Source organism: Ziziphus jujuba, chromosome 9, assembly GCF_031755915.1.
Source record: "Ziziphus jujuba cultivar Dongzao chromosome 9, ASM3175591v1".
Classification (NCBI taxonomy): Eukaryota; Viridiplantae; Streptophyta; class Magnoliopsida; order Rosales; family Rhamnaceae; genus Ziziphus; species Ziziphus jujuba.
In genome coordinates this window covers 21,654,934-21,679,252 of record NC_083387.1, presented here as the reverse complement: position 1 = coordinate 21,679,252, position 24,319 = coordinate 21,654,934, and the positions used below count along the sequence as shown (strand labels likewise).

General features: G+C 33.9%; 3 protein-coding genes across 5 annotated transcripts; 1 reads left to right on the top strand and 2 right to left on the bottom strand.

Annotated features, from left to right (window-relative positions):
- Positions 1 to 385: 385 nt before the first annotated feature.
- On the bottom strand, positions 386 to 9,296 carry LOC107427350 (transcriptional elongation regulator MINIYO). Of its 3 annotated transcripts, XM_048481622.2 has the most exons (11): positions 9,004 to 9,296; positions 7,893 to 8,823; positions 7,139 to 7,233; positions 6,768 to 6,955; positions 5,934 to 6,039; positions 5,556 to 5,813; positions 4,908 to 5,096; positions 2,501 to 4,789; positions 1,742 to 1,951; positions 1,539 to 1,614; positions 686 to 806 (listed from the first exon to the last, which is right to left on the bottom strand). In XM_048481622.2, the coding sequence occupies exons 1-10, from the start codon at positions 9,262 to 9,264 to the stop codon at positions 1,588 to 1,590; spliced, it is 4,554 nt and encodes a 1,517-aa protein (XP_048337579.2). In that variant the 5' UTR covers positions 9,265 to 9,296; the 3' UTR covers positions 686 to 806; positions 1,539 to 1,587. The 3 variants fall into 3 exon arrangements, with proteins under 3 accessions (XP_048337578.2, XP_048337579.2, XP_060667609.1); XM_048481621.2 differs by lacking the exon at positions 1,539 to 1,614 and having other exon boundaries at positions 386 to 806; XM_060811626.1 differs by lacking the exons at positions 686 to 806; positions 1,539 to 1,614 and adding an exon at positions 1,075 to 1,209.
- A 166-nt stretch (positions 9,297 to 9,462) lies between these two features.
- LOC107427353 (F-box protein SKIP23) lies at positions 9,463 to 12,928 on the top strand. Its single transcript, XM_016037735.4, has 2 exons — positions 9,463 to 10,706; positions 12,503 to 12,928. The coding sequence occupies exons 1-2, from the start codon at positions 9,534 to 9,536 to the stop codon at positions 12,533 to 12,535; spliced, it is 1,206 nt and encodes a 401-aa protein (XP_015893221.3). The 5' UTR covers positions 9,463 to 9,533; the 3' UTR covers positions 12,536 to 12,928.
- A 1,098-nt stretch (positions 12,929 to 14,026) lies between these two features.
- Positions 14,027 to 17,268, bottom strand: LOC107427355 (rop guanine nucleotide exchange factor 1). Its single transcript, XM_016037738.4, has 5 exons — positions 16,754 to 17,268; positions 16,261 to 16,377; positions 15,631 to 16,160; positions 14,825 to 15,178; positions 14,027 to 14,686 (listed from the first exon to the last, which is right to left on the bottom strand). The coding sequence occupies exons 1-5, from the start codon at positions 17,025 to 17,027 to the stop codon at positions 14,255 to 14,257; spliced, it is 1,707 nt and encodes a 568-aa protein (XP_015893224.1). The 5' UTR covers positions 17,028 to 17,268; the 3' UTR covers positions 14,027 to 14,254.
- Between the last annotated feature and the right edge of the window lie 7,051 nt (positions 17,269 to 24,319).

Sequence of the window (24,319 nt, the reverse complement as noted above, 5' to 3'; positions counted from 1 at the left end):
AAGAAATCGGTAAAGAGTCTGTTAAACACCTTTTTTCAAGTCAACTCTACAAATTATTCAAGGAGTTAATACCATATCAAAACTTTGTCGCTAAAAAAATATGAACTAAATTTTATTATTTGATTAGAAAATTAGGAAGAAACAACCAATCCTTCCAAAAGCATAAAAACAAAGGATAAAATCTAAGCTTACTCAACAATTATTTTATTATCATTATTTATTTTATCTAAACCAGCTAAACGATATTCTAAAAGACTTCTCTTTCATTTCATTTTCACTTCCAATATTTCATTTTCTTTTTAAATTTGAATAAAAAAAAAATAACTTTATTCGTACAACCTTTTTATTCTTCCAATCTATCCAACCTTCTTTATCAAAAACAATATAATTTGTGAATTACCCCAAAAACCAAATAAATTGTGTACCCCTGACGCATACGCAAATTGTGTTTGAAACATTAGAAATCTGTCTGGATTTTCTTTTCCAATAATTACTTACAATTCGAGGACAAAATTATAAGTGTAATTCAGCTTCAGCTCCACTCAACTAACCAGAATCCATTAAAAAAGAGCTCATATGTACAAGACATTGTAGAAGATTATATCTCACATTTATTTAGATAACGTCAGTCAGGAATGGCTGTTGTTGACGAGGGTTTTCAGCCTCTCCACTTCATTTATAAGAGAAGAATTTCTTTCACAAGCTTCAATTAATACCTCAAATCTTTTGTCTATACTCATTTCCAGAGGGGAACCATCTCTATCCATAGTTACCTTGTCATAACGAATAAGATTCAACATAATTACCTGCAATTACAGAAAATAGTAGATGTCAAAAATCTCTTTCTTAATGTTGCTTTTAGCAAAACGAAGAAATTGAAAATTGCTAGAATAAGATCTTATAAGGGAGAAGAAAGAATGCCAGTTTAGTTTAGTGATACAGATATGGGGTCATTAGTCATATGACGGTCCTTTTAGAACCAAAAGTTCACCCAGTAGTGGCAGGTGAAGAAATTTTAAGAAAAGGAAAAGCACTTTCCAGATGGTGATAACAATAAGATGACTTTGGATACAGAAATACTTATATATGGATCTAAGTCTTCTTTGGGTAAATTCAGGGTCAAAACCCCAAGCAAAACAACCCATGGGGAAACAACTCTTGGCGTGCAAAGCCCCTGTGCAGAATCAGCGAACAAGTCTCTAACCCCTCCTGGAGATTTATCAAGTAAATAACCTCCTATGTTAGACATTTTACTAACATTAGCAAAATAGTCAGTAACTTCCTAGAAACATAGTGAACAGTGACCTCCTAATCCTTCTATTCATTACTAACTACAACAGGTCTCGATAAGTTTTCATGTTTTATAATGGTTGCATAATGTCACATCATTATTGCTACCATAACTATCTTCTCCATATGCATTAGAGCAAAGATGACCATAATTATGAAAAAATAACATTAAAAAAATAAATAAATAAGTAAAAACACCCTAAACTCTACCAGGGCATATGCAACCCTAGGCTACCATTGGATCCAACCTTGCACATTAAAAAGGCTCTTACTGCTACAACAGAATACTGGACCTGGCTAGCATGATGAATTCCCTTCCGCACACTGTATCCATTGTATACGACATTTTAACCCCAAAAAAATGGTTTTAAATATTTTGACATGAAATAAAAGGTGTTGATAGCATGTAGAGATGCTCTATTTCAAAATCCGAGCAATAATGTTTGCATACCTCATGGTGCTGCTTTAGGGAGGAGTCCCGCAGAAGAGACCTTGCAAGCTTGTTTCGCAGCAATAACTTATCATCCTTGTAGAAGTGAAAAAGAAAAGACGAAAGGTGGTGGAGAGCCAGCTCATATGCAACTGAGCTTCGACTTACAGCCCTATCAAGGGCACCAGACGTCCACGATTTTACGTAAGCCTCCAATATATCAGAGTTATCCTGTAGAGGTACCAAACTTAGTTTGTTTCATAACCTTTACAACAAACAATGACAGATATTTTGTTCTTTCATCAGACAATACTATACACATTCTCATCTAACAACTTAAAAGTTCTACAGATACATTCTCAACAAACAAATTAAAAATTACATTATTTTGCAAACTCCTGAAGCTCATATTCACAGGAGATACCAAAATATTAATCTTCATTCTAACAGAACCTTCCTAAAATACTTCAGTTTAAAGAGAGAATGGAAAGGAATTAACTGGTTTAACTCGCATTAAACAAATACAAGCAAGCAAAATGTTAAATCAATTGCTCCCTGGTTCCCCAGTTTCTTCTTCTATCTCCCTTGACATCAAGCATTTAATAGCCCAATATAAATTCTGAATGTTCACTTATAAAATATATAATACAGCCAGAACAGAATTCGTTTTGCAATGAACAAATATAGTTCTCACATGCAAACTGGAACTGGAGAAGAATACAGTATATTTTCTAATACAATAATATAAACAGGTAAAATTTTTAGTTAGCAGTACAGTACCTCAACAGGTTGAAGATACCCTTCAGCTTCTCCAATGCAAGTCTCTAGCGGTGGCAAAAGTTCAAGAACACGAGCATTAGTTAGTGCATTCCAGGCAGTAAGTCGAACAGGTGCTTCTACACAACGGTGTAGATAAACTGCAACTTGACGGCCATAAACAAGATCGCCATAAGATATAGCAGAAAACTGGTCCACAAGAGTTTCAATAAATGTTGAATAACTATCATGAATCTCTGATTGAAACCCCAAAAATTCTTGGCTGTTCACATTAATGTCCCAAGCTATTTCAGCACTTCTAAGCCTTGCCTTGTCAAGAATATCACCATAGAAATCTTGCAAAGCTTCATATACATCCCTACTCTTGTCCTCTTCAATCACGCCCATTCCAACAAGTAAGATCACAGATAAGGAATGCAATTTCCAAACCAATGGTACACCCTGAACAGGGGAGGGAACATCAGGAGGTAGGAAGCTGGACATTGCTTCAATACCTAGAAGGAAGAAAAGACCAGCTTTGGCAACTTCAAGCACGTTACTGGGGTCTTGGATCAGATCTTCTAATTTGGAAGCTTTTCGAAGACCAGCATCCCTGCCATCACAAAGCGTTGAGATTGGACTCAAAAACCAATACATGGGTAGGGGGAGTCTCTGGTGAGCCCACTCTACAACTAAAGGAGTAGAATCCTGATTGCTAAATGATGTGTCTGAGTCCTCATATATGGTTTCCAGAGAACGATTACTCTTCTCAAATGTCTTGTTGGTAGTGCCGCTTATGCCATCAATTGGTTTCAGCTTCTTCTTTACTGACAGCCATCTGTTCTTGAAATGAGAAGTTAATATTATATTGAAGACCGTGTAATCCTCTTCTTCATATGTCCACCCAAATGGCTTATTTCTCTTAGTACCAAGAAAATGTCGAATGCAGAGATCAAGATATGTCAGAACAGAGACATGAAGCAAAACCTTTAGAGCCTTTTTGACGATACTTCTATCTTTTGGCCCAGCAATTAACGATACTGCCAAGGCAGAATTGATCTGCATGATGAAGGTTATATCTACTTCTCTAGGTAAATGAGGAACTACCACAACCTGAAAAGCATCAAGCAGATCAATGAGAAATCCTGCATCATTCTGCGCCAGCAAAATGGTTGCGGACCAATATCCCCCACCAGATGCCCCCCAGCCAACTCCTACACCAGGAGCAGGGCCTCCTCTGCCAAACGTTTCAATGGAATGCACATAGTGTAACACTGAAGTAACTAAGTTCGAAAAAATATTTTGCACACTTCTCAATTCAATTGAGGAATGCTTAAGCATCCCATACTTGAGTATTTTATCTTCTCTTAGGAGAACATATTCTTGGCAAGGACCTTCTATCCCTTTGTCAGCCAACTGGATCAAGTTATCAGTAACAGCAACAGTCTGGACTAATCCACGAAGGCAACATAAAGAAGATAATGATGTTCCATAATCAGTTTGCTGCCTCAAATAACATAGCTTTTCAATGAAAGAACCACTGCATGAAGGATCTATTCCATATTTTGTAGCACTGGAATCTGAAAAGCCCAGAAGTCCAGCTTTTATGATTTCAAGTCCAACTTTAGGAACAAACTCTGGAAGCCATGGCACAAGGCCACCACTTCCCTGCAGATTGGCAGTGTTGTCTGGGTTCACTCTTTCCAGCACTTTCGCAAGCATGTGGAACACAGCAGAATATATCCACAGCAAGGAAGTCAAAGATAAATCTTGGGAAAGATCACCCCTGATTTCTTTTTTCCATTCAAAAAAATTACGTAGTTGTGGATCACTCTGCAATGTTATCCATTTTACAGCCAGATCAATTATTGGACCAACATGACTCCAAGACCAGATCTCCACATCATCACCAATGCCCTGCGCTGTCTGACTGCTTAAATGCCTCTGTGAAAATAAATTAGGAAGCTTTCCAGCCAAAACCTCTAGAACAAGGTATGCTTCCTTTGAGATGGAAGCAAATTCACAAACAACGTTGTTCTCTACAAGTTTTTCGAAAGTAGGGGGATTCAACCAGAGGCACAAGGCAGGGAAAATACTTGAATAATATGATATGCAATACCCATGCTGAATGCAGACCTTCCAAAATCGTAATTGTTCAACCATCAAAGCTGATGAAAGTTTACACTTCTCCTGTCCAAATTTCATCCAGTGGTCAAGAGAGGAAGCATGTTGATACAAATGCCATGTCATAATTTGGAAAAACCCGTTCTTCACAAAATCCCCACAATTTGTCACATCTGATTGAGCCAATACCTAAGAGATGCAAAATAAATGGCAATGCTTTTAGTTAACCGAGCCCTAATTAGAGGAAATAAATCTAAAATTCAGAAAATACGAAAAACAGCTGAAAAAGAGCACAAGGAAATGTTACCTTTAAAAGAATAACCGATTTTATCTTAGAAGGATGAATTTCCATATTTTGTTTTGGAGAAAATCTGTGGACAACTGTTTGAACAAGCCTTTGGCATTTCATAATTGCATTTGAGCATGTTGGGGAATGCCTTGCTATGGCAATAAGTATAGAAACTATGCATTCTTCCAGAGCAGCTGTGGGGTCTGACTGAAACCATGCAAATTGATGTATTTAAAAAGCAAGATAATATCAAGAACAATTAGAACTAAGTTTGCAAAAGCATAATTCAACACTCATCCAAATAGGATATTTCAGTTCACCATCACCAGCTCGATAGAAAATGGGAAAAAGAAGATAATGAAGATGTAACTAAATTTTACATTTGAAAACGGTTATAGAGTTGTTATTCAGATTTCCTTCAAGTTAAGGCCAGTAATCAGAAGTTATTTATATTTGCATTAAATTCCTTTGCAACACTCAGCCACGCAACTTTAAAATGCCAACAATCTTCAAAAACAGAAAAGACACAGACAAATCAAAGGTCAAGGAGGAAAAAGGTGATAAGCATGTGAATTCATACAAGTATAGGGTTCTAAATCATGTATACCAGGAAAGTTTCATTAATTAATCAGGAACCCTTTGCAACTAAATAAAAATAATGCCAACCTCCAGAAGATAACGAAGCCTTATAAGGATCCCCATCCGAACCAAACCTGCAGCAAAATCCTGTCCAGCAACCACAATATCATCCTGAATTGTATGGTTCCCTTCGGTCTCATCATCAATAATATTCTCAACAAGGGTGAGGATATTAGAAGGCTTAGCATTGTACTTCCAAAATCCACCACGAAGAAAACCAACATCAATCTCGGGTTTGCTTCTAAATACAGGGGCAGTACAGATACCCTCAATAGTTGCCGATTTCTGGAAGCATAACATAGCAAACTTCTTATAAGAAATTTTGATAGATTAAATGGAAAAAAATAAACCGAAAAAACACAAATATCCAATCAAAAATAATTAAAATTTTTAAAAAACCTCTACCTCCAAGAATTCCAAGAAGTTCTCATTTGCATCACAACCCAATACGCACTGAATAAGTTTGGCACATGCTAGAACTACGGAACTGTGATTATCATCAAGACAAATCCTACAAGTAAACAAATATCGGTAAAATTGTAACACCAGCTGTTAAAAAAATATGGAAGTGAAACAAAAGATGGTAAAAATATTTATAGGCAACAAAAACTTGGATAACTCATACTTTCATGAGTAACTACACTTTAATATAGTAAAAAGCTATCAAATCTTACATATATTCATACTAGATTTGATTTCAAAAATTAGTGATCTCTAACTTGAATAATTCACACTTTCATGAGTAGGTACACTTTAATCAAGTAAAAAGCTATCAAATCTTACATAAAATTTGTGCTACATTTGATTTCAAAAATTAGTAGTATCTAACTCTGGCATTTATGTTACAAAAATCAATTATGAACCAATGGTAACATGATACTCACATATATCTGGGGATCACACAGTGCTTTAGACATGGCAGATTTCAAGGCTGATTTTCAAACCTTGGTACTCAAAACATAATCATGACAACTAGTATCTTATATGTGGATTGAAAAGAATCAGAATTCACTACCTCAACCAGTGGATATCCATGCAATAAATAGAGTATCAACCATAACTGAAACTGTTATTGAGACACAATAACAGTACATACCAAAAACACAGGCAGAACAATACCTAACTCCTCCACCTTCTAACTTTTAGCATAAGTTTAGAGGAAAGGAAGAAGGAAGAAGCTTCAGTTGTGGAAGTTGATAAATTATAAATAAATTAGAAAGGTAGGCCTTCAATATTCACCTTAGTGATAAAACGAGCTCAGGTTCTGGGCCAAGTGCATAAGCCCAAACAGCTTCCCAATCGACAGAATAGTAAACATTATCAACATTTCTCGCAGTACATCCAACTTGACCTTGTTGAATATTGTGCAGTGCCTTGTCAAGAACAGCTAAAAGGATGTGCAATGCAAGGGTGCGCTGCCCTGGAATCTAAAACCAGAGAACAAATGATTATAAAAAAAAGAACTGACAGAATCAAAAAAATTATAAATAAGCATATCAATTCATGAACATCTTACATGACTCAAACTTACAATGTCAGTGTTACATGACTCAATCATATCAATTCAACCAATACTCATACAATAGTTACAGATCAAAGCATGAACTGACCACACTTCGAGTGAGTGCCACTGCTTCTTTGATTGTGTAACCTGCTGCTCCTGGATCCCCCTCACTACGCAAGAAGTCACGCATGGTAATATTACCTGTGAAATAAAAGGTAAGGTAGAAGGTATTAATCAATACTACATTGCGGTATTATTTGTTAAATAATAGATATATCATTTAATAACATACACAAACAGAAAGCACAAATGTGCAAATCTAAGCATTACATATACAATTATCAGCTAAAAATAATCAATCCAGTATAATGACATAAATTTTTGAGAAATTTAATAATCAAAACAAGAAATGTATTCTGCTACAAAACAGGATGAATAGGGCTGGTTTTAGTCCAAATATCAGACAAATAAAAAATTCTGCCTAAAGTTACCTCAAGCAAGCCTAGGTATTAAGTTAAAGCACATCATATTCCAAATATTAGTTAAGTAATTACTTTTACAAGCAGCCAATAATGTTAACTCAACCAAAAACATGGACAGAAAAGGTAATATCACCATGTCCGTAAGTAATGACAGCAAGCAATTGTTTTATTTTGTTTAAAAAATAAAATTGGTATAAACTCCGTCACCAATTTAATAGAAAACCAAAACCCCAGAGAGGCAGAAACAAAGTTGAATAGATTATTGATAATATCTTACTTTGGCGAGCCTACGGTGCACACAGCTAAGGAAGATATATATATTATAAAAATAAAACTGAATCAGAACTAATAACAATGCAGAAAGTCCTTGAGGCTCACCAGTCTCTGGTACCTGAACAAGATCACTACCACTAACAGTACCATCCAAGGAAAACCTTAGATCCCTAATTGCCTCAACTCTCTCACTCCATGCCTTCCACAAACTGCTATTGGCTGGTTTAGAATTCCATGTCCCCCTATTATCTAGCCCATCATGAGAATCATCTGAGGTTATTTTTGCCACTCTACGAGTCGTACCACTCTCAGAGAAAGGAGAACTTTTTGCATCATTATTATCCTCATTCTGTACATTTTCTGGCTCTCTATTAGCGGAAATATTCGGAGCTGAAACCTTTTTCTGCTTCACTTTTTCTTCACCCCTCCTTTTAAGTAGCTTCAGTAATGCAGGGTTCAACTTCTCCATTATTTCAGCTTGTGCCTCTTCAATCTCATGTCTTGACATTCCCTCCAACCGTGCATGGTTCTCAGCGTCAATCTCACTCTCAAGCGACATGGTTCCTTGTTCATTTCCAAGGTCAGACCCAATAAAAGAAACCGTACTTGATGTTGAACATGTTTGCTCCCTTCTTTCCAGTGACTGATTCAAAGCCATATCATCACCAGCCTTCTTCTCCACGTCCATTTGGTTGTTTACCAACATGGGTTCTTCATTCTTGAACCTAACAGGGCTGGTATCTTTACCATTATCCTGGAGATGCAGTGGTTCAATTGCTTTTTTATCCTTTTCTTGTTTTCTCCTTGAGGAAAACATAGTTCCTTCCAATTTCTCGGCCATGGAAGATTTGTCACCAAGGGAAAGCTCTTTGGACCGGGTAAAGTCCAGGTTTTTTTTCTTCTTTCTCTCTATGGGTTTGGCAAAAGTAGCAACTGGGTCAATGTCCATGAATACTTCATCCTCTTCGTCACCATCTCCACCATCACCATTATCATCATCACCACCGCCCATTTTCCAGCCTACCGGACCCCAATGCTGTGAAAATCCAACTCAAATATCATTCTCTAAAAACCAATCCAAAAATCAAATACAAAAATACAAACAAAAGCTGTACAAATTCACATAACATTAAACCTTTCTACTAAACTCTTGATTTCTTAACTATTTTTAACAACATTTCAGTACAACCAAAGGAGTCAAAGAGTAAAGGATTACCGGGCCATGAGAGCGGTGGCGAGCAACAGGGAAAGGAAGAACAGTTGGTTTCGGAGGCGGAGTTGGGAAGAAGAAAGGCTTGGCTTGTGGCTCATCGGAAATGCCTTTCTCGACGATACTACCGACTAACCGGGACGCTTCTCCGTCGCTTATCTGAAACGAATTCGTCCCCAAAACCTTTTTCTTCTCATGACGTGATGAAGAAGAGGTTTTCGGGTCCCTTCTTCTGCTGCTCTGTTTCTTCTTCTTCTCGTCCTCCATGGTACTTCCCCAACTTCACCAAACTTAGAGCCTCTGCTTATTTATACGGAAGACCTGTTGGACCAAAAAGAGACTCGGTCCGGGTTTGGTAACTGGGCTCAATCAGTGGGCGAATAAAATGAGCAGGCCCAATAAAGGAGAATGGATTTGCCACGTGTTATTATTATTATTATTTGTTTTTTTTTTTTTGTCCCATCGTTTTACTGTATCTATTTCTCACGAATCTGGTTTTTTCCAGCGTATTTTCTGTTTCCATGTGAAGCGCATCAATGGCGGACTGGTCTCAACTACCGAAGGAGCTGATAGAGGAAATCGCCAATAGACTTCATAGCCCTATCTATCTTCTTCGTTTCCGATCCGTTTGCTCTTCGTGGAGGTCCGCCGTCAAGCCTCGGACCTTGACGAGCCGATTTCCTTTTCTCCCAAACGATGGGATTTCCGACAACACCTGGGGTTTCCATCTCTCCAAACACAGTATCTTTCTCATGGGTTTGTCTGGAACTGGTGCCGAAATGAACCCAGATCGCTGGTTGATCAAGATCGAAGAAAACGTGCCTGGTAGCATGCACCTGCTGAACCCTCTTTCGAGGCTTCGAATTTCCCCACTTCCTAATGATTTTCCGAAGGTATTGGATTCATCTAATTATAGGGTTATCGAATTGGGTCAAGAATACGTTCTTCATTACGTTCATTTTAGGCCTTATGGTGGTCGTAATGCTGGTAATCTGTATATGGAGAAGATTGTCTTCATGTCGTTGGATTCTGATGGCCATGATTTTGTATTGCTTACCATACATGTTTCGGGGAAATTGGTTATGTTTAAGTCTGGTGATAAGCGTTGGTCTGTGATTAACGATATGCCTTCGCCTTATGACGATGTGATATTGTTCCAAGGCAATTTTTATGCTGTTGACTGCACTGGGCGTGCTGTGCTTGTTGGGTTGTCTTCAAATGTGAGTTTGGTTGCAAATCCTGAGTTTGGTGGTGACAAAAAGTTTTTGGTAGAGTCAAACTGTGAGCTTTTGATGGTTGATTTGTATTTGAGTTTGGTTCCGGAGCTGAGTGATTTGGATGATGGCGAAGATTACTGGTACTCTCCTCCTGTGTTTATGGGAGAGAAGACTGTTAAGTTTAAAGTTTTTAAACTTGTAAGAGAAGAACAGAAGTGGGTTGAAGTGAAAAACTTGGGGGATCGGGTGTTGTTTCTGAGTGATGATTGCACATTCTCTGCCTCGGCTTCTGATTTATCTGGTTGTAAGAATTGTATATTTTTCACGGATAATTTCTTCTATACCAGTGATGACGACGATGAAATGTTCAAGAGCCGTGCTATAGGTGTCTATGACTTGGAAAGTGGTAGTATAGCACCTTTAACTGATTTCCCTGAATATTCAAAGCTCTTCTGGCCACCCCCTGATTGGCTAAAATTGAGGACATCAGAAGTAAGTACAACCCTTTGCAATTTCAAATTATGCTTTAAATATTTTGGTCACCTATATGGCTTTACAGTTTCATTCTATCAATCTTGTCAAGTTGTGCTGCTAACATTTAATGCATAACTAAAATTATGCCCTGTATGGACAGTTCTCATTAGATACTTCTAGTTAAGAACCAGTTGTGATGCTAGCTAGTAGCTCAGGTTTGTGTCCGGTCAGAGGACTGAAATGGTTGGTTATGTGATTTGAAGTATAACCAAGTGAATGGGTGTCCTTTATCTGCTCATTTTGGTCACACTAAGCCTTCCCCTTGGATGATTTAAGCTGTTAACCCTCAGATTGGTATGCCCTCCTCTGTCCACCCAGGTAGCAAATTCATATAGAAACAAATCTAGTGAAACTATTGTGAAGATAGTGTTTTTTTTTTTTTTTTTTTTTTTTTGTTTTTTTTTTTTTTTTGGGAGAGGTAGGAAACGTCATTAACCATTGCATGCAAGTACAAAGTATGGTCTAAAGTATGAGTAATTCTCTACACATAAGCAAACCGTGTGTTGGTGGTTTGCTAATTGGATACTATGACATAAAAAAATAATAAGAAGAATAAATGATAAATAGAATAAAACTTTGCTGTTTCATATGTACATATTGTCAATTATATTTTCATGCCAATACTTAAAATTGAGCATGCTTTAACTTAGAATGCATTAGTCCAAAGACGGGCCTCAAAAAATTAGTTGTCTCTGGTTTTATGCATTAGTCCAAAGAAGGGCCTTAAAAAATTAGTTGTCTCTGATTTTTTTACCATCTCTATTATACCTTGAACGAAGTGCTCAGCCATTATGTTGTAGCCTAGCATCCTTACGAACATTCATAATGTGGAACAAATTTGCCTCATGATCTGCGCCTGAAGAGATACCATGATGCTTAAAGAACAGTCAACTAATTAATTTGTCGTTTTTACCACATCATAGTTTCCTTATAATTATGTACCCAATGCACCATTCAAGGATGGTTATGTCCTGATTAGAATTTGCAATTTGAAGATCAATTTTAATAATTGGAACCTCTTTAGAGACTCCCACCTTAGCAGAGGTTTTTCCACTTGTCCTTTTGGTTAAAGCTGTTGGACTGTTATTGCAATTTATCTAATTTCTCTCTTACATGTGTATACAATAGTGAATAAATTTAACTGGAATTTTTTGTGGCTCAAACATAAAAACTTGCTCTTATGAGGATTTAACAATGCTGATTTTAGATTTTCTAGAGATTAACACGTAGTGAATGGGGAAAACACTCAATACAATGGCTTGTTTGTTATTGTTTGGATGAACTTCATTTTTATGCCTTTTGTATTTAGTTTTTGTTTCCACAATGGTTCTTTGTTAGAGATGTTTTTAGGTCAAAATGCATTATCTTTTATTTGTTAGAAATGCATTATCTTTTATTTGTTAGAGATGCTTTCAGGGTCAACTTTGTTGGCTTGCATCAAGAGAACATCCTTGTAACCAGGTTTAATTTGTTGAGTGCATTCCTATGAAACAAGGAACTTTATACATCCCTTAAAACATACTAGCTGTTCCATACAAGATATGTAATATTAGTTTTTCAGTTGCATATCTAGCTTTTATGTTATCTAAAATGTGCAGTCATCTTGTAAGGCTGCAGAAATTGTAGATAAATGATGAAAAGTGTTATGGATAAACCAACTTTACTCTGTAATTTGTAATGCACTTTCTTGCTCTGATATCATGTTCCACAATTTTACATTTACACTTGAAGTTCTAAACGACTGATTGCAACAGGTACAAACTCAACTTGAAGAACTGACCTTGTAATTGGATGAAAATGGTCATTCGCAGGCCTGGTTCTAACGACCCTTCATGGTAAATCTTGTATGGCAATTTCTGATAGCCATTCCTCCATCTAATTCAGGTGTTGTTTTCAGTACAGTCAATTGCAAAGGAGGAATGTCCCTGTCGGATGTCCAACAAGCAGCTTAAAAGAAAAAACTTCCTTGCAGGCCAAAAAAGTTGCAGTTCATATTTTGGAACCAAGTCAATTTTACCTGCAGGGATCTGGTTTCTGTTTTCTTTTGGTCTGATCATGGGGATGGGATTTGCTTTATCAGGCAATACTCTTTGATTATGTAAATGATTTGGATGGTAGAACTACAAATACCCTGATTTTTATGTTTCTTTTAAGTTTATAGCAGCCTCCAGTTTTTCTAAGTCATCTAATTTTAATTTTTTATTTTTCTTCCCATTTTCAATAGACATTGGGTGAAATTTCGCTAAGCCTCTCTGAAATGGAAACTATCAATAACGTACCCAAACACTAATATTAATCATTTATATCTTCCCTTCTAGCTGGACTGACTATGAAGTCCATGATAAGTATTATCTTCTGTAATTGAAGTTGTTCTCTTTTTCTGTTTTTTTTTAGCTGTTTTGGTAAATAGTTGAAGTTGTTCATCTGATTAACAATGTGTTCTTCAGCGGTAAACTTATTTTCTTTCTGCAAGTGTGTAACAATTACTGTTAAAGAAGAAAAAGAAAACAACAGAAAACCCTGAAAGGAAAGCTCCTCTGTTTTTGAATCACTCAAGTACACCTATCATGTGGAAGGAAGAAGATCTGCAAATTATTAGTTAAATACAAATCAAAATCATTTATGAAATAAAAAATAATAATAATAATAATATATGTATATATACATCAATTCAATTAGCAATAATTTTTCTCCGGACTTCTGGAACTCTATTTCATGTAGCTTGGCAAGGAAACTTTTGAGGCGTGGGCAAAGACCATGGGCGTAAAAAATTTGGGATCTCATTTTGGTCAATCTGACTTATACTTGAGGGGAGCTTTGGACCAGTGAATATTGCTTATTCTGGTGTTTATAAGTGGCGGTGTAAAATCGGTTCTAAGATCGAGTTCCTCAAATAACTACGAAAATAAAAATGACAACAGTCAATATTAATTAAGAATCTTGAACGCTCCAAGGAACCAGAATCTCTTGCTTTCTTTTCCTGTTGTGTTTTTGTATGGCTCGTCAAAACTAAATCCATTGCCATCAACATTTTAGTTGCAGCAAAAATAAATCAAAGCACGGACCACCATATAACAATACAAATGTAATATCTGTCAATTGACTGTTAATACAAATGGTTATTGATGTTTCTTAAACTTGGTTATTCATCAAATCTTAAAAATATGCTTTTAGGAGATTTCCCCGACTTTTATCAAGAACCGAGTAAACAATCAAACTTTATCTAGACCCAGAGTTGGGTTTGACAAGGAGGAGAGTAAGCATTTGGAAGCAGCATATTGGAGTATAATAAAAGCATAGCATTAACATTCTTTCTTCATCTACAACCTGATGAAAAATCCATAGTCAAAACTTTAATCCATCCTATTTCTATTGCTAAAGAATATACAATGCTAAAGCCACCAATTTTCATCAACATCACAAACACAGAGGCTCCACCGTCTCTGTGCTTTTTGATGGTAATATTGGTGAATATCTTCTGATAAATATCATGTAATGTTGGCAAGTTAGTCTCGCTCAGGAGCATCCCAGGTATTTCTTCTTGCACTCAGGTTCCCAGCATACGACCACACCCTTTCGAAATCAGCAGCAACCAATTTTTCCGACTTTTGATCCGATGCATCCTTGACAAAGCTCCTCCTTAGAGGGAGAGGCGTCCTTCCAGGACTTCCTGCAACTGGTGGGGATGAACAGAAGGTCGGGGTTGCCAGTGGAGAAGCATAAGGAGTGTGTTGAATGGAGAAGGGACTGGGAGACATTCTCTTCTGGATAGGAAAACCACCTGGACCTCCTCTGTTGAAAAGAGACATGGAGTCAGCGGCAGCACATCGCTTGGCAGCATCATCAACAAAGAGGACATCATCAATCCTTGCCATGATATTAAAGGCTAAACTCTCCATCACCCTTGAGTAGCTCTCAAGAATAGACTGCCCTACATCCTGAAGAAAAACCAAAATTCCTTTCAACAACTTTTACAGCGTGAAAAAGATACAATATGTTCTGATTCACAGAATAAAAAAGAAAGACCAAATATGTTCTGATTCACAGAATAAAAAAGAAAGACCATGAAAAAGTACCTTATTATATTGAATTTTGTTCATATCTAATGCAGTCTGAGGGAGGCCAGGAAAACGACGCATCAGGATACGCAAGACAGTCTCTGCCCGCTGGGCCAGCACATGGTTCTTCTCAGTGTCCGACACAAGACCTTTCACCTTCCCACCCCAAGACGAATGCTTAGCTTTCTTTTTAGTAGTTTTTTTCCTGTTGTCTTTCTGCGTCCAGACATGAATAGCTGCCTCGATCCTGTTAGCTATCTCCAATGTGCGATGTTCTGATGATAGGTCCAGGCAATCAAGAAGACCTTCTGGTGAGAACTGGTCCGCTGTTATGAATCGATAAATGATATCACCCAGACAAGCTTTTCCATTCTGTGATTTCAATAGAACATTTAATTGAGTCAGCACATATGTTGACAAAAAAATTAACTAAATTTAGATGTCAAAAACTTGAAATCTCTCAAGTAAAAGGAGCTAACACTAAAGGAATATTGGATTTCCCCTACATCATTTCACATATGATACACTTCTAGTTGAAGCAAAATTTATAACCATTTCCAACAAATAAAAATGCTTGAGCTCCTCAAAACAATTTCCCTAAGTTATTACATAATAATTGGACACCCTTGATGCAAGTGTGACCCAACGTAATTACTAGTGATGGTACAATAGAATGCTAATATGATAAAAATAAAAATAAAAAGGGGCTGTTGTTTGTAACCCACATCATTCTCTACAGATGAATTTCCTTGTTAATTATATTTCATAAAGGAAGTAAAATCTGGTAATTGCCTGTAGCAGTTCAAGAGACAGAGATCATATACCTTGGGTAACGACTCCAAGTAAGCTTTGGGTATCTCCATCTCAGAAAGCACACTACTATTAATTGCCATGGCTGCCTTTAATATCTGGTTGGTACAGTCCCTGCACTGCTGCAATCTCTTCCGGGAATCCTCAGACAACCCATTTGAGGGAACTTTCGGACAAGGCAGCCACCACTTTTCTTCTTGCCTAATTGAAGGCCTTCCACCAGACGTGTATGCATCACAATCATTAGAATCATCTAGAATTATACCTCGATCAACATAAGAGAATTCGGTATTGCAAAACCCATCAAGCATACTAAGCAACATTGCATCAAGCTTCTTTAGGGCGGGTAAATTAATGTATAGGTCAGAGCGCGGCCTTGTCGCCATGACTTCATATGTCCCTCCACCTGGGAACTGTTGTATAGACGGTACAAGCTCAACAATTGAATCACTCACACATAAGAGCCACTCCATTTCTCTGCGCCACATAGCCTTCTTCTGCGGCGCTAGAGGCTCTAACCTCCACAGTTCACCAAACACAGTAGCTGTCATTTCAAACGACGAGTTGAGATCAGAAAACATAAATGACTGAAATTATAAAAACAGAACCACATTAAACCATATACTCCAATGTCTGAAATTTACCAGAAAGATTGGTAATGGCATTCGAAATAGCGAGGGCAGTGCAGACACCTTTCCCACCTCCAGACATATCTTCTCCAAGTAGAAGCTTAGCAAACCTCTCTTTCATCATCTCAACATCTGCAGAAGCAGAGTAAGAACAATGTGTGTTAAAAATGTTCTCCATTTTTTTTCCTTTTTCTTTGTGGTACAATTGGGGATATAGTTCACTACCATTTGGGAGAAAAGCTATAGGAAATTTCTATTGATTCTCAGATTTTGTAATTTTCCTGGAAAGTAACTTGAGTAAAAATCCAACATTTTTCCAGACAAAAAAACAAAAATCACCAAACAACCCTCAGAGTACAGATTTGGTCTCTTCTTGCCCGCCATTATCTTAATCGCAAACCAGCACGTAGAAAAACAACACCACAAGCCAAACAATGAGCACAAAAAACCCTCACAGAATCAGCCTAATAAATTAATAAAATAATAATAATAATAATAAACAAAATACCTGATAAATCAGCCTCACGTTTCTCAGGCTTATCATCCCAAGCCACCACATCTTTTCCCCCAATAACTGGAAGCATAATCGGAGCCGGAAAGAAGAAATTTCCGGCAATCGGATGGGGAGATGACGTCATAGAGCTAGAAGCACCTTCAGCATCGAAACGCCGGCAAGAGAAACTACTGCAACTCTCTGACTCACTCACATCCGCACTCAAACTGTAACTACCGCAACGCTCGCTCTGCTGGTCAGAGCCATCTTCGGACGAAACACTGCCCATTGATCAACGAAGAAGAAGAAGATCCAATATCACACAGATCTCAACAGCACATTTCTTTCACAATGAGCCCAAATGCAGCTGGTTACGGACACCGAATTCCTGTCCGCCGGGAATGAAAAAACGACGACGTTGCTTGTGTTTGGTAGGATAAGATTGGAACAAAGAAGCAGAAGAAGAAGCACTCTCTCTCTCTCTCTCTCTCTCTCTTCTGTAAAAGAAAATATGGTGTACTGCCGGTGGTACACACTGATAATGAGCATTAACAAAAAGCCCCAAAAAGCAAAAGTGACGCCGTTACAGAGCTTCGTCTTTCCGTAATGCCAGGCCTCAGCACCCGACACGGACCTTTTCACTGGGTCCCACTCTACTTCTCCTAATCCTCTACATCTCCGTTGTCTATATTCGATGACGTGGCAAACTTATTTTGGATTAGATATTGAAACGTGGGACCCATTTTGGAATTGACCAGCTGATCGCCGTTTATTTTTTGGAATGGGGATGGAGGGAACTCTGTTTTTGCGTGGGAAAGAAATGAAACGGCGGTTATGTTTTGACTCCACGCGAGAGAAAAAGGTTTAGAAACGGCCATTCCCAGAGTTGACAGCTTGGGATGTTCTTCCCTAAGCGTCTGATTTGAATGTGATTATTGTTTTCAGTGAAAAATGCTCATCGAATACCTTTTTAATTAGCGATTGATTTCAGTGCGATTAAGATCTCGTGTATTGCAAAATCATAAATAAAAATCGTCTAGAAGTTGAAACGGCTGAAAGTAAGATGGGAGCTCTTCATGTTATCATATTAACGTGCAAACCCTTTTTCTTTTTCTTTTTTTAACCATCCACTCCATTTTGTTTGAATGGAAGATATTCATTTAAATCAATCAAATTGTGCAATTTGCAAAATATGCTCATTGATTAACGCCATTTTCTTATATAATCTAGAATTAAATATATAACTATCCGGAAATGAATTGCTAATTATTACTTTTTTGATAATCAAAAGAAATTATTACTTCTAAAGAAATATAATACCAAAATAAAATCAAAAATACAAAATATATTTTCACAATAATAAAATTTTAATAATGTTTGGAATTATATGATAAAACTAAATTAAAAGCAAAGTTTGTTGTAAAATATAACATATTTTTATATGTAATTTGTATATGCGTTAGCCCATCAGTTTTTTCAGCTCTTTTTTTTTTTCTTTAAAAAAAAAAAATGCTTGTCCATTTGATGATGCGGTTCATCATGATACAGTAAGACAAGGTCCCACAGGAGTTTCTTCTTTTTTCACATAGCTCGGCGGAAGGAATCTTCATAATCCGCTGACAAAAGCCTGACTTTGTGTGTAGTAGAAGTATTCGAGGCCTTAGGATATGAGTTTCACGTTATACAACCGGTACTACGCTATACACATTTTTTTAATCGGACATTTTTCACGTTGATGTGTGGTCTCAGATCCAACACGTTGAAAAAGTTGGAATCTCATCCATCCGTTATGATTGAATCACATGGGATCTTAGCCAAATATCCCTAAGAAGGGAATGTGGACCCACATGCGTGTAATTATAATTAGAAAATATATAATATATATATAGGGGAGGAGAAATTTTAGGATATATAGGTGAGTACCACCGTAGACCTTTTTATGCACGTGACTTAGCAGGTGGCTTAGAGCCTGGGACAAAGTGGTCGGCTGGTCGGGATTACCGTAGTGACTAGCGAGGCGGTAACATGCAAGCCTGTGAATCAAGCGGAAAAATAAATAAATAAATAATTAAAATCATGGAAGACTAGGAAAAGTTTTGTGTTTTGTATGTTTTTGTTAATTGTGATTGAACATATCAGAAACGTTGACTTCGTATGGGATTTTCTAGGGATATTAATGGGACGGAACGGAATTGGTTTGTAAAATTTCATTTCTATTTTTATAGGAAATTTTTCATTTTGTTTTTATGGTTTTTTTAATTTTTTAAAAATGGAATAAGGACAAAGATTTCTCAATTAGTAATGGGATGAGGTGGTTTTTCCTATTTATTTTTTTTATAATTGATATAATTTTTTTAAAAATTTTATATAAAAATTTTTTTTATAAATAAAATTATTAAAATATAATAAAATATATCAAAGTTTAAATTTACAATTATAATAAAATATATTTTTAAAAAATAATAATCCATATATAAAATATGAAAAAAAAAATAAATATATATGAGCCGACTTCGATCCCTATCCGTCTTCTATTCGGGCCTTAAAAATTTATTCTAAATCTGTTCTGTGGTTCCAATTTTTCGAAAAAAAACCACACTGGATGGTACACCATGGTTTTCGGAATGTAGAGGACAAATTACATTCCTAAAATTTTCTTATCTCTTATTGGAGTCATGAATCATGATATATATATATATATATATTTTGCTTCGGTTTTCTTTATAAGTTTATTTTCAAAGCTAAGGCTATAAGATGGGTGAGGTTGGCACAATGTTAAGCTCATGACTCTCATACCAAATAATAAATTGTTATTCTCGAAATTATTAATTGATTAAGTTAGGGGTAAATATGATCACCCTCACTTTCGTCTCTAATTTATTTATTTATTTTATATCTTAGTTGAGAGTTTTGCATAATCTAGGATCATCTTTTTTTCTTTTTTTTTTAAACTATAGTTTATGGTGCTTTTTTTAAAAAAAATTTAAATCATTGATTATCAATCAAATGGATAATCTAAAACCATTTTATAATATAAAAAGAAAAAAACTAAAAAGATAATTAAATTCATATTAATCATGTATTAATATACATTTTTAGTGTTAAAAGAATAAATATTAACAAACATAACAATAAAAAAAAGAAGCAAAGTACACCGATCTCCTCAGCAATTTGGCCCTAACGGGCGAGGATTCCCCAATTAAATGGAGAATTGGGATGAAGTGAGGATGAGCAAAAAGAGATTGTCCCCCGAGTAGAGGATGAGAATTATGCTACCCACCCTTTGTGTGTGTGTGTAATATATTTATATTTCATATTTTTTTTATACTTAAATATATTTATATTAATATATATGATTATATTTTATGAATATATAATATTATTTTTAAAATATATACTTTCTTAAAATTGTTAAGGAAATTAAATCCAGTCATGATATTGCTGATTCAATTCAAGATTAGAAAGGTCAACTAAATTACGATACACTTCTGATTGCTGTCAATTAGCCTTATAGCACCTGTCAATATTCATGTAAGAGTGCATCAATGTGCAACTATTGTTTTCCATTTTTATTTTTTTTAGGTAATACAGCTCATGTTTTCCATACACATTCAGTTAAATCCTTTTATTTTTTTGGCAATATGTTCAATTAAGTCCTTTTATAGAATAGTTTTCCATCCATCTAATAACCTCAACGGGTATAAGTTTAAGTTACTTCAGTAAAAGGAAGTTTGACATTTATCTTAAAATATCTTCCAAAATAAGATTTTGAAAAGTATATTTTTACTAATTTATTTATTTTTAGTTTTATTAATAAGATTTTGAAAAAAAAATAGTTTTATTAATTAATTAATTTTTTCTTTTATTATTTATTTGTTTTTGGTGAGAAAATGTCCACATGATCAATTGTGATCAATAAATTTGTATAGTTGGCATATAAAGCATGTTTTACTGATAAGAAACCAATAAATTACCTTGTGATTTGCATCATCGGTGGTCTTGAAGATGAAGACTCCATCCTTTCCAACACCTAAAATCATGGTTCTAAAACCTGGTATTGATGAAAATGTAGAATGTTCATGATATAAAAATATTTATGGAAATATTAAAAATTATTTAATATCAATAAAAGATTATAAAAAATAATAAAAAATGGTGAAAATTTATAGAAAACAAAAATGAAATTTTTATTAGAACTTTAATATTAACTTATTTAATTCAATAATAACAATCTTTAACTATAAAAATTGAAAAATATTGAATGTACATCATATTTCCTTAATTAATGGAAGCTTACTAACAATATTAATATAATATTATTGATAAAAAAAAAATAAGCAAAAAATAAATACATATATGGTAAAATTATTTATTAATTAAAAAATATAATACAAATATTACTAATTGCATTATGGTCTATAAAGATTATCTCAATACCCTATATAGAGTTCATTAATAGCTGAAAACTATTGAATTCTTCCTCAATTTAATTTCTAGACGTGTAATATAAAAAGTAATAGTCAAAATACTATATTTTTCATAGTTAATTTAGATTAAAATACAATATTCTATTTTGTAAATTTAGCTAAATATCAATAGTATTTTTAATTTGTTTGATTAAAATGTTAAATTTCATAGACATTTGTAAAGTTTTACAGAAATTCTTACACAAATTTTGAAAATATTGATGTGTATTATGGAAATTTTGATCAAAATGTGCAAGAATTAATATAGATATATATGAGTGGAAAATTTTAGAGAAATATCAAAAATTTCAATGAAAATTATAAAAATTTTATTTGTTTTATTTTAAAACCTATATTTGCTATACACCTGTTGAAAAATAAAAATTTTGAAAAAAACTCAAAGAAATTATGAATATTCTAAATTATCCCTAAAATTATCAAATACCCTTTCTTTCTTTGGTGTTGTTATCTGTTTTCCAACTTTCTTATAATCCTACCAACGTCATACACCATACACTTTATGTCACATATCATTTTAATACTATATTACTACAAAACAATAAAATAATGATAATATACCATCTACTATACACACAATATAAATTATGATATATTTTATGTATTTTTTGGTAATAATATATACCTTATGATACACCACATGTTTATTTAGCAGCAGCAGCAGCAGTAATAATAATAATAATAATGGGACTTGTATATGTGGCGTATCATACATTTCAGGATTGCTTTTATTTATTTATTTACCTTTTTTTTTTTTTTTTTTTTGGTTGGGGGGTGGGGAATATCGTGGGATTGCATTAAAAAGGCTAATACTTAGAAAAACATTCTTTAGTCCAATGGGTTGACCTAGTCTTTCATGAAAGTCAATACTTATGGCCTATCACTCGTCATTGTTAATAAAGAGAAATTTTTATTGTACCATCCAAAAAACGATATACATTCTCATTTTAGGACTTTCTATGATTATAATTTCATCCTAATATTAAATTGCTATTAAGGATTCTTTTTTCTTTTTTCTTTTTTGAATTGTTCGTCTTCGCATTGATGATGACCAAAAATAAAAATAAAAATAAAAATAAAAAACGAGATTGTTTGGAACAAGGGTTGAAAATTCCTACATTTGTTAGGTTGTCTGCAATCAATCGTTTATATAGACATCTAATTCGTGTCTTCGGAAGAATTTTGTTTTGTTCCGACAACCATATTGAACACTTGTTTTGGTTTTTTTAAAAATAACAAAATACAAAATCATAATAACTTTCATCTTAAATGTATCCCAAATGTATTAGAGTAGCCATAAAACCTCAACTACAAAATGACTAAATTAAACGAAAATAATAGAAAATATTAAGATGTAATCAACGTTTCATTGGAGATTAATAAGTGCGTGATATTGCTAGTTGTTAAAAAATGGTTGTTGGCTTGGTGGAGTGAGGCAAACTCTAGTTTCATGGAGGGTGGAGCAGAAGTTGGTCATTAAATTTATAGAGTACAGTAGCCGGATGGTTACGGTGGCTGTCGTGGATGTGGAGTTATATTTATTGTTTCACGATTTGGAAGAATTATTGGAACTGTATGAAGCAAGGACAATGAAGGTATTGTGAATTTGTAATGTATAAAGAATCGAATTATACAATTTTTTTGAAATTGTAAAAATAACAACTTGTCAATTATATTTGCATCTTTCACACATGATAGAAATATGAAAAAAAACAAAAAAGAGACAATAAACTATTTTATTGAATTTTTGCTTGCTTCAACACTCATACACCCATATATGTATTAACTGCTCCGTTATAGAGCTAGAACCAATTGTAATCTATATAATATATAATATATAAAAGTAAAAAAGTCACCAAAAATTTAACCAGGTATCATTCTCATGTTCATTATATTCTTTTCAAAAATATTAAAAAATTAAAATTTAAAATAAAATTATTTTAAAAATTCTACAATCTTAAAATTATTATCATATATTTCTTTATATTAATTTTATTTCCTTCTAAAGGTATTATAAATAATTAAAATCCAGAAATAAAATTGTTTAAAAAATTTTACAATTTTAATAAACTTGAAAGGAATAATTTGATCTTGATTTTTTGAAAATTTCCATAATATATAGGCATCATCAATATTTGGCTATAAACCTTTGTAATAACATGTACAATAGTTTTAGCATAATTTATATAAATAATATTTTTACAAATAATTTATATAAATAATATTTCCAAAAATAAAATTTATACAATCTTCGTAAAACTTGCAATAAAAAACTTGATCTTAATTTTTAAAAATTTCCATAATATGTGGGTATGAAGTTTTTTTTTTTTTTTTTTGTGATGGAATAAAACTTGGCAAGAGAAAATTTTTTCTCTCTTTATTTGGTTACTTTTTGAATTTTTTAAAGATTGGGTAAAAAAAAACATGTATATAATAAAAAATATTTTTATTATTAAAGATATTTTACACAAAAACTCTATATATTAATAAATATTTATACATAAATATGCAATAATAAAATTTTATTATAAAATAATAAGATTAATATAAGCTAATTACTAATGCAATTGATCTCTTTAATCTCTTTATTAGAAATTTAAAATGGATAATGCATTTTTTTCAAAAAAAATGCTCAAAATGTACTTATATATATATATATATATGTACACATATAACAAGATTTAATTAATATGGATTAATATAAAATCAATTTTATATAAAAAGTGAATTTCGTATTTAAAACTATAACTGAATACTTATAATATAATGAAAATTGTACAAGATTAATGACCTTTAATTTGGTTTGCAATTATGACAGAATTGATTTTTGTGATCTTATTTAATCTCGAATCTTAATTGCTTACTCATGGTGATTTTATTTTATTAACAAGAATAATAATTATTAAATTGAAAAATTAATAATTATCTATAATTTTAATATTTAATATTTAATATTAAATTATCTAATACTTTATAAAACAAAATTGAAATTTTTTCAAGAATATGTCAAGGCATGATTTTTATTAATAATAAATATACATATTTGTATAGATTTTGACTAATATTTATAAGATAAAATATTCTATATATGGTATAA

Bases quoted from the DNA above. Each gene is read 5' to 3' on its own strand.
- LOC107427350 (XM_048481621.2), bottom strand. From the start codon at position 9,264: ATGGAGGACGAGAAGAAGAAGAAACAGAGCAGCAGAAGAAGGGACCCG. The intron at 4,790-4,907 runs GTAACATTTCCT...TGCATCTCTTAG, and splicing joins AATCGGTTATTCTTTTAAAG to GTATTGGCTCAATCAGATGT. The intron at 1,952-2,500 runs GTACTGTACTGC...GTACCTCTACAG, and splicing joins GGTATCTTCAACCTGTTGAG to GATAACTCTGATATATTGGA.
- LOC107427353 (XM_016037735.4), top strand. From the start codon at position 9,534: ATGGCGGACTGGTCTCAACTACCGAAGGAGCTGATAGAGGAAATCGCC. The intron at 10,707-12,502 runs GTAAGTACAACC...TGATTGCAACAG, and splicing joins TAAAATTGAGGACATCAGAA to GTACAAACTCAACTTGAAGA.
- LOC107427355 (XM_016037738.4), bottom strand. From the start codon at position 17,027: ATGGGCAGTGTTTCGTCCGAAGATGGCTCTGACCAGCAGAGCGAGCGT. The intron at 16,378-16,753 runs GTATTTTGTTTA...CTGCTTCTGCAG, and splicing joins ACGTGAGGCTGATTTATCAG to ATGTTGAGATGATGAAAGAG. The intron at 14,687-14,824 runs GTACTTTTTCAT...GTTTTTCTTCAG, and splicing joins ACAAAATTCAATATAATAAG to GATGTAGGGCAGTCTATTCT.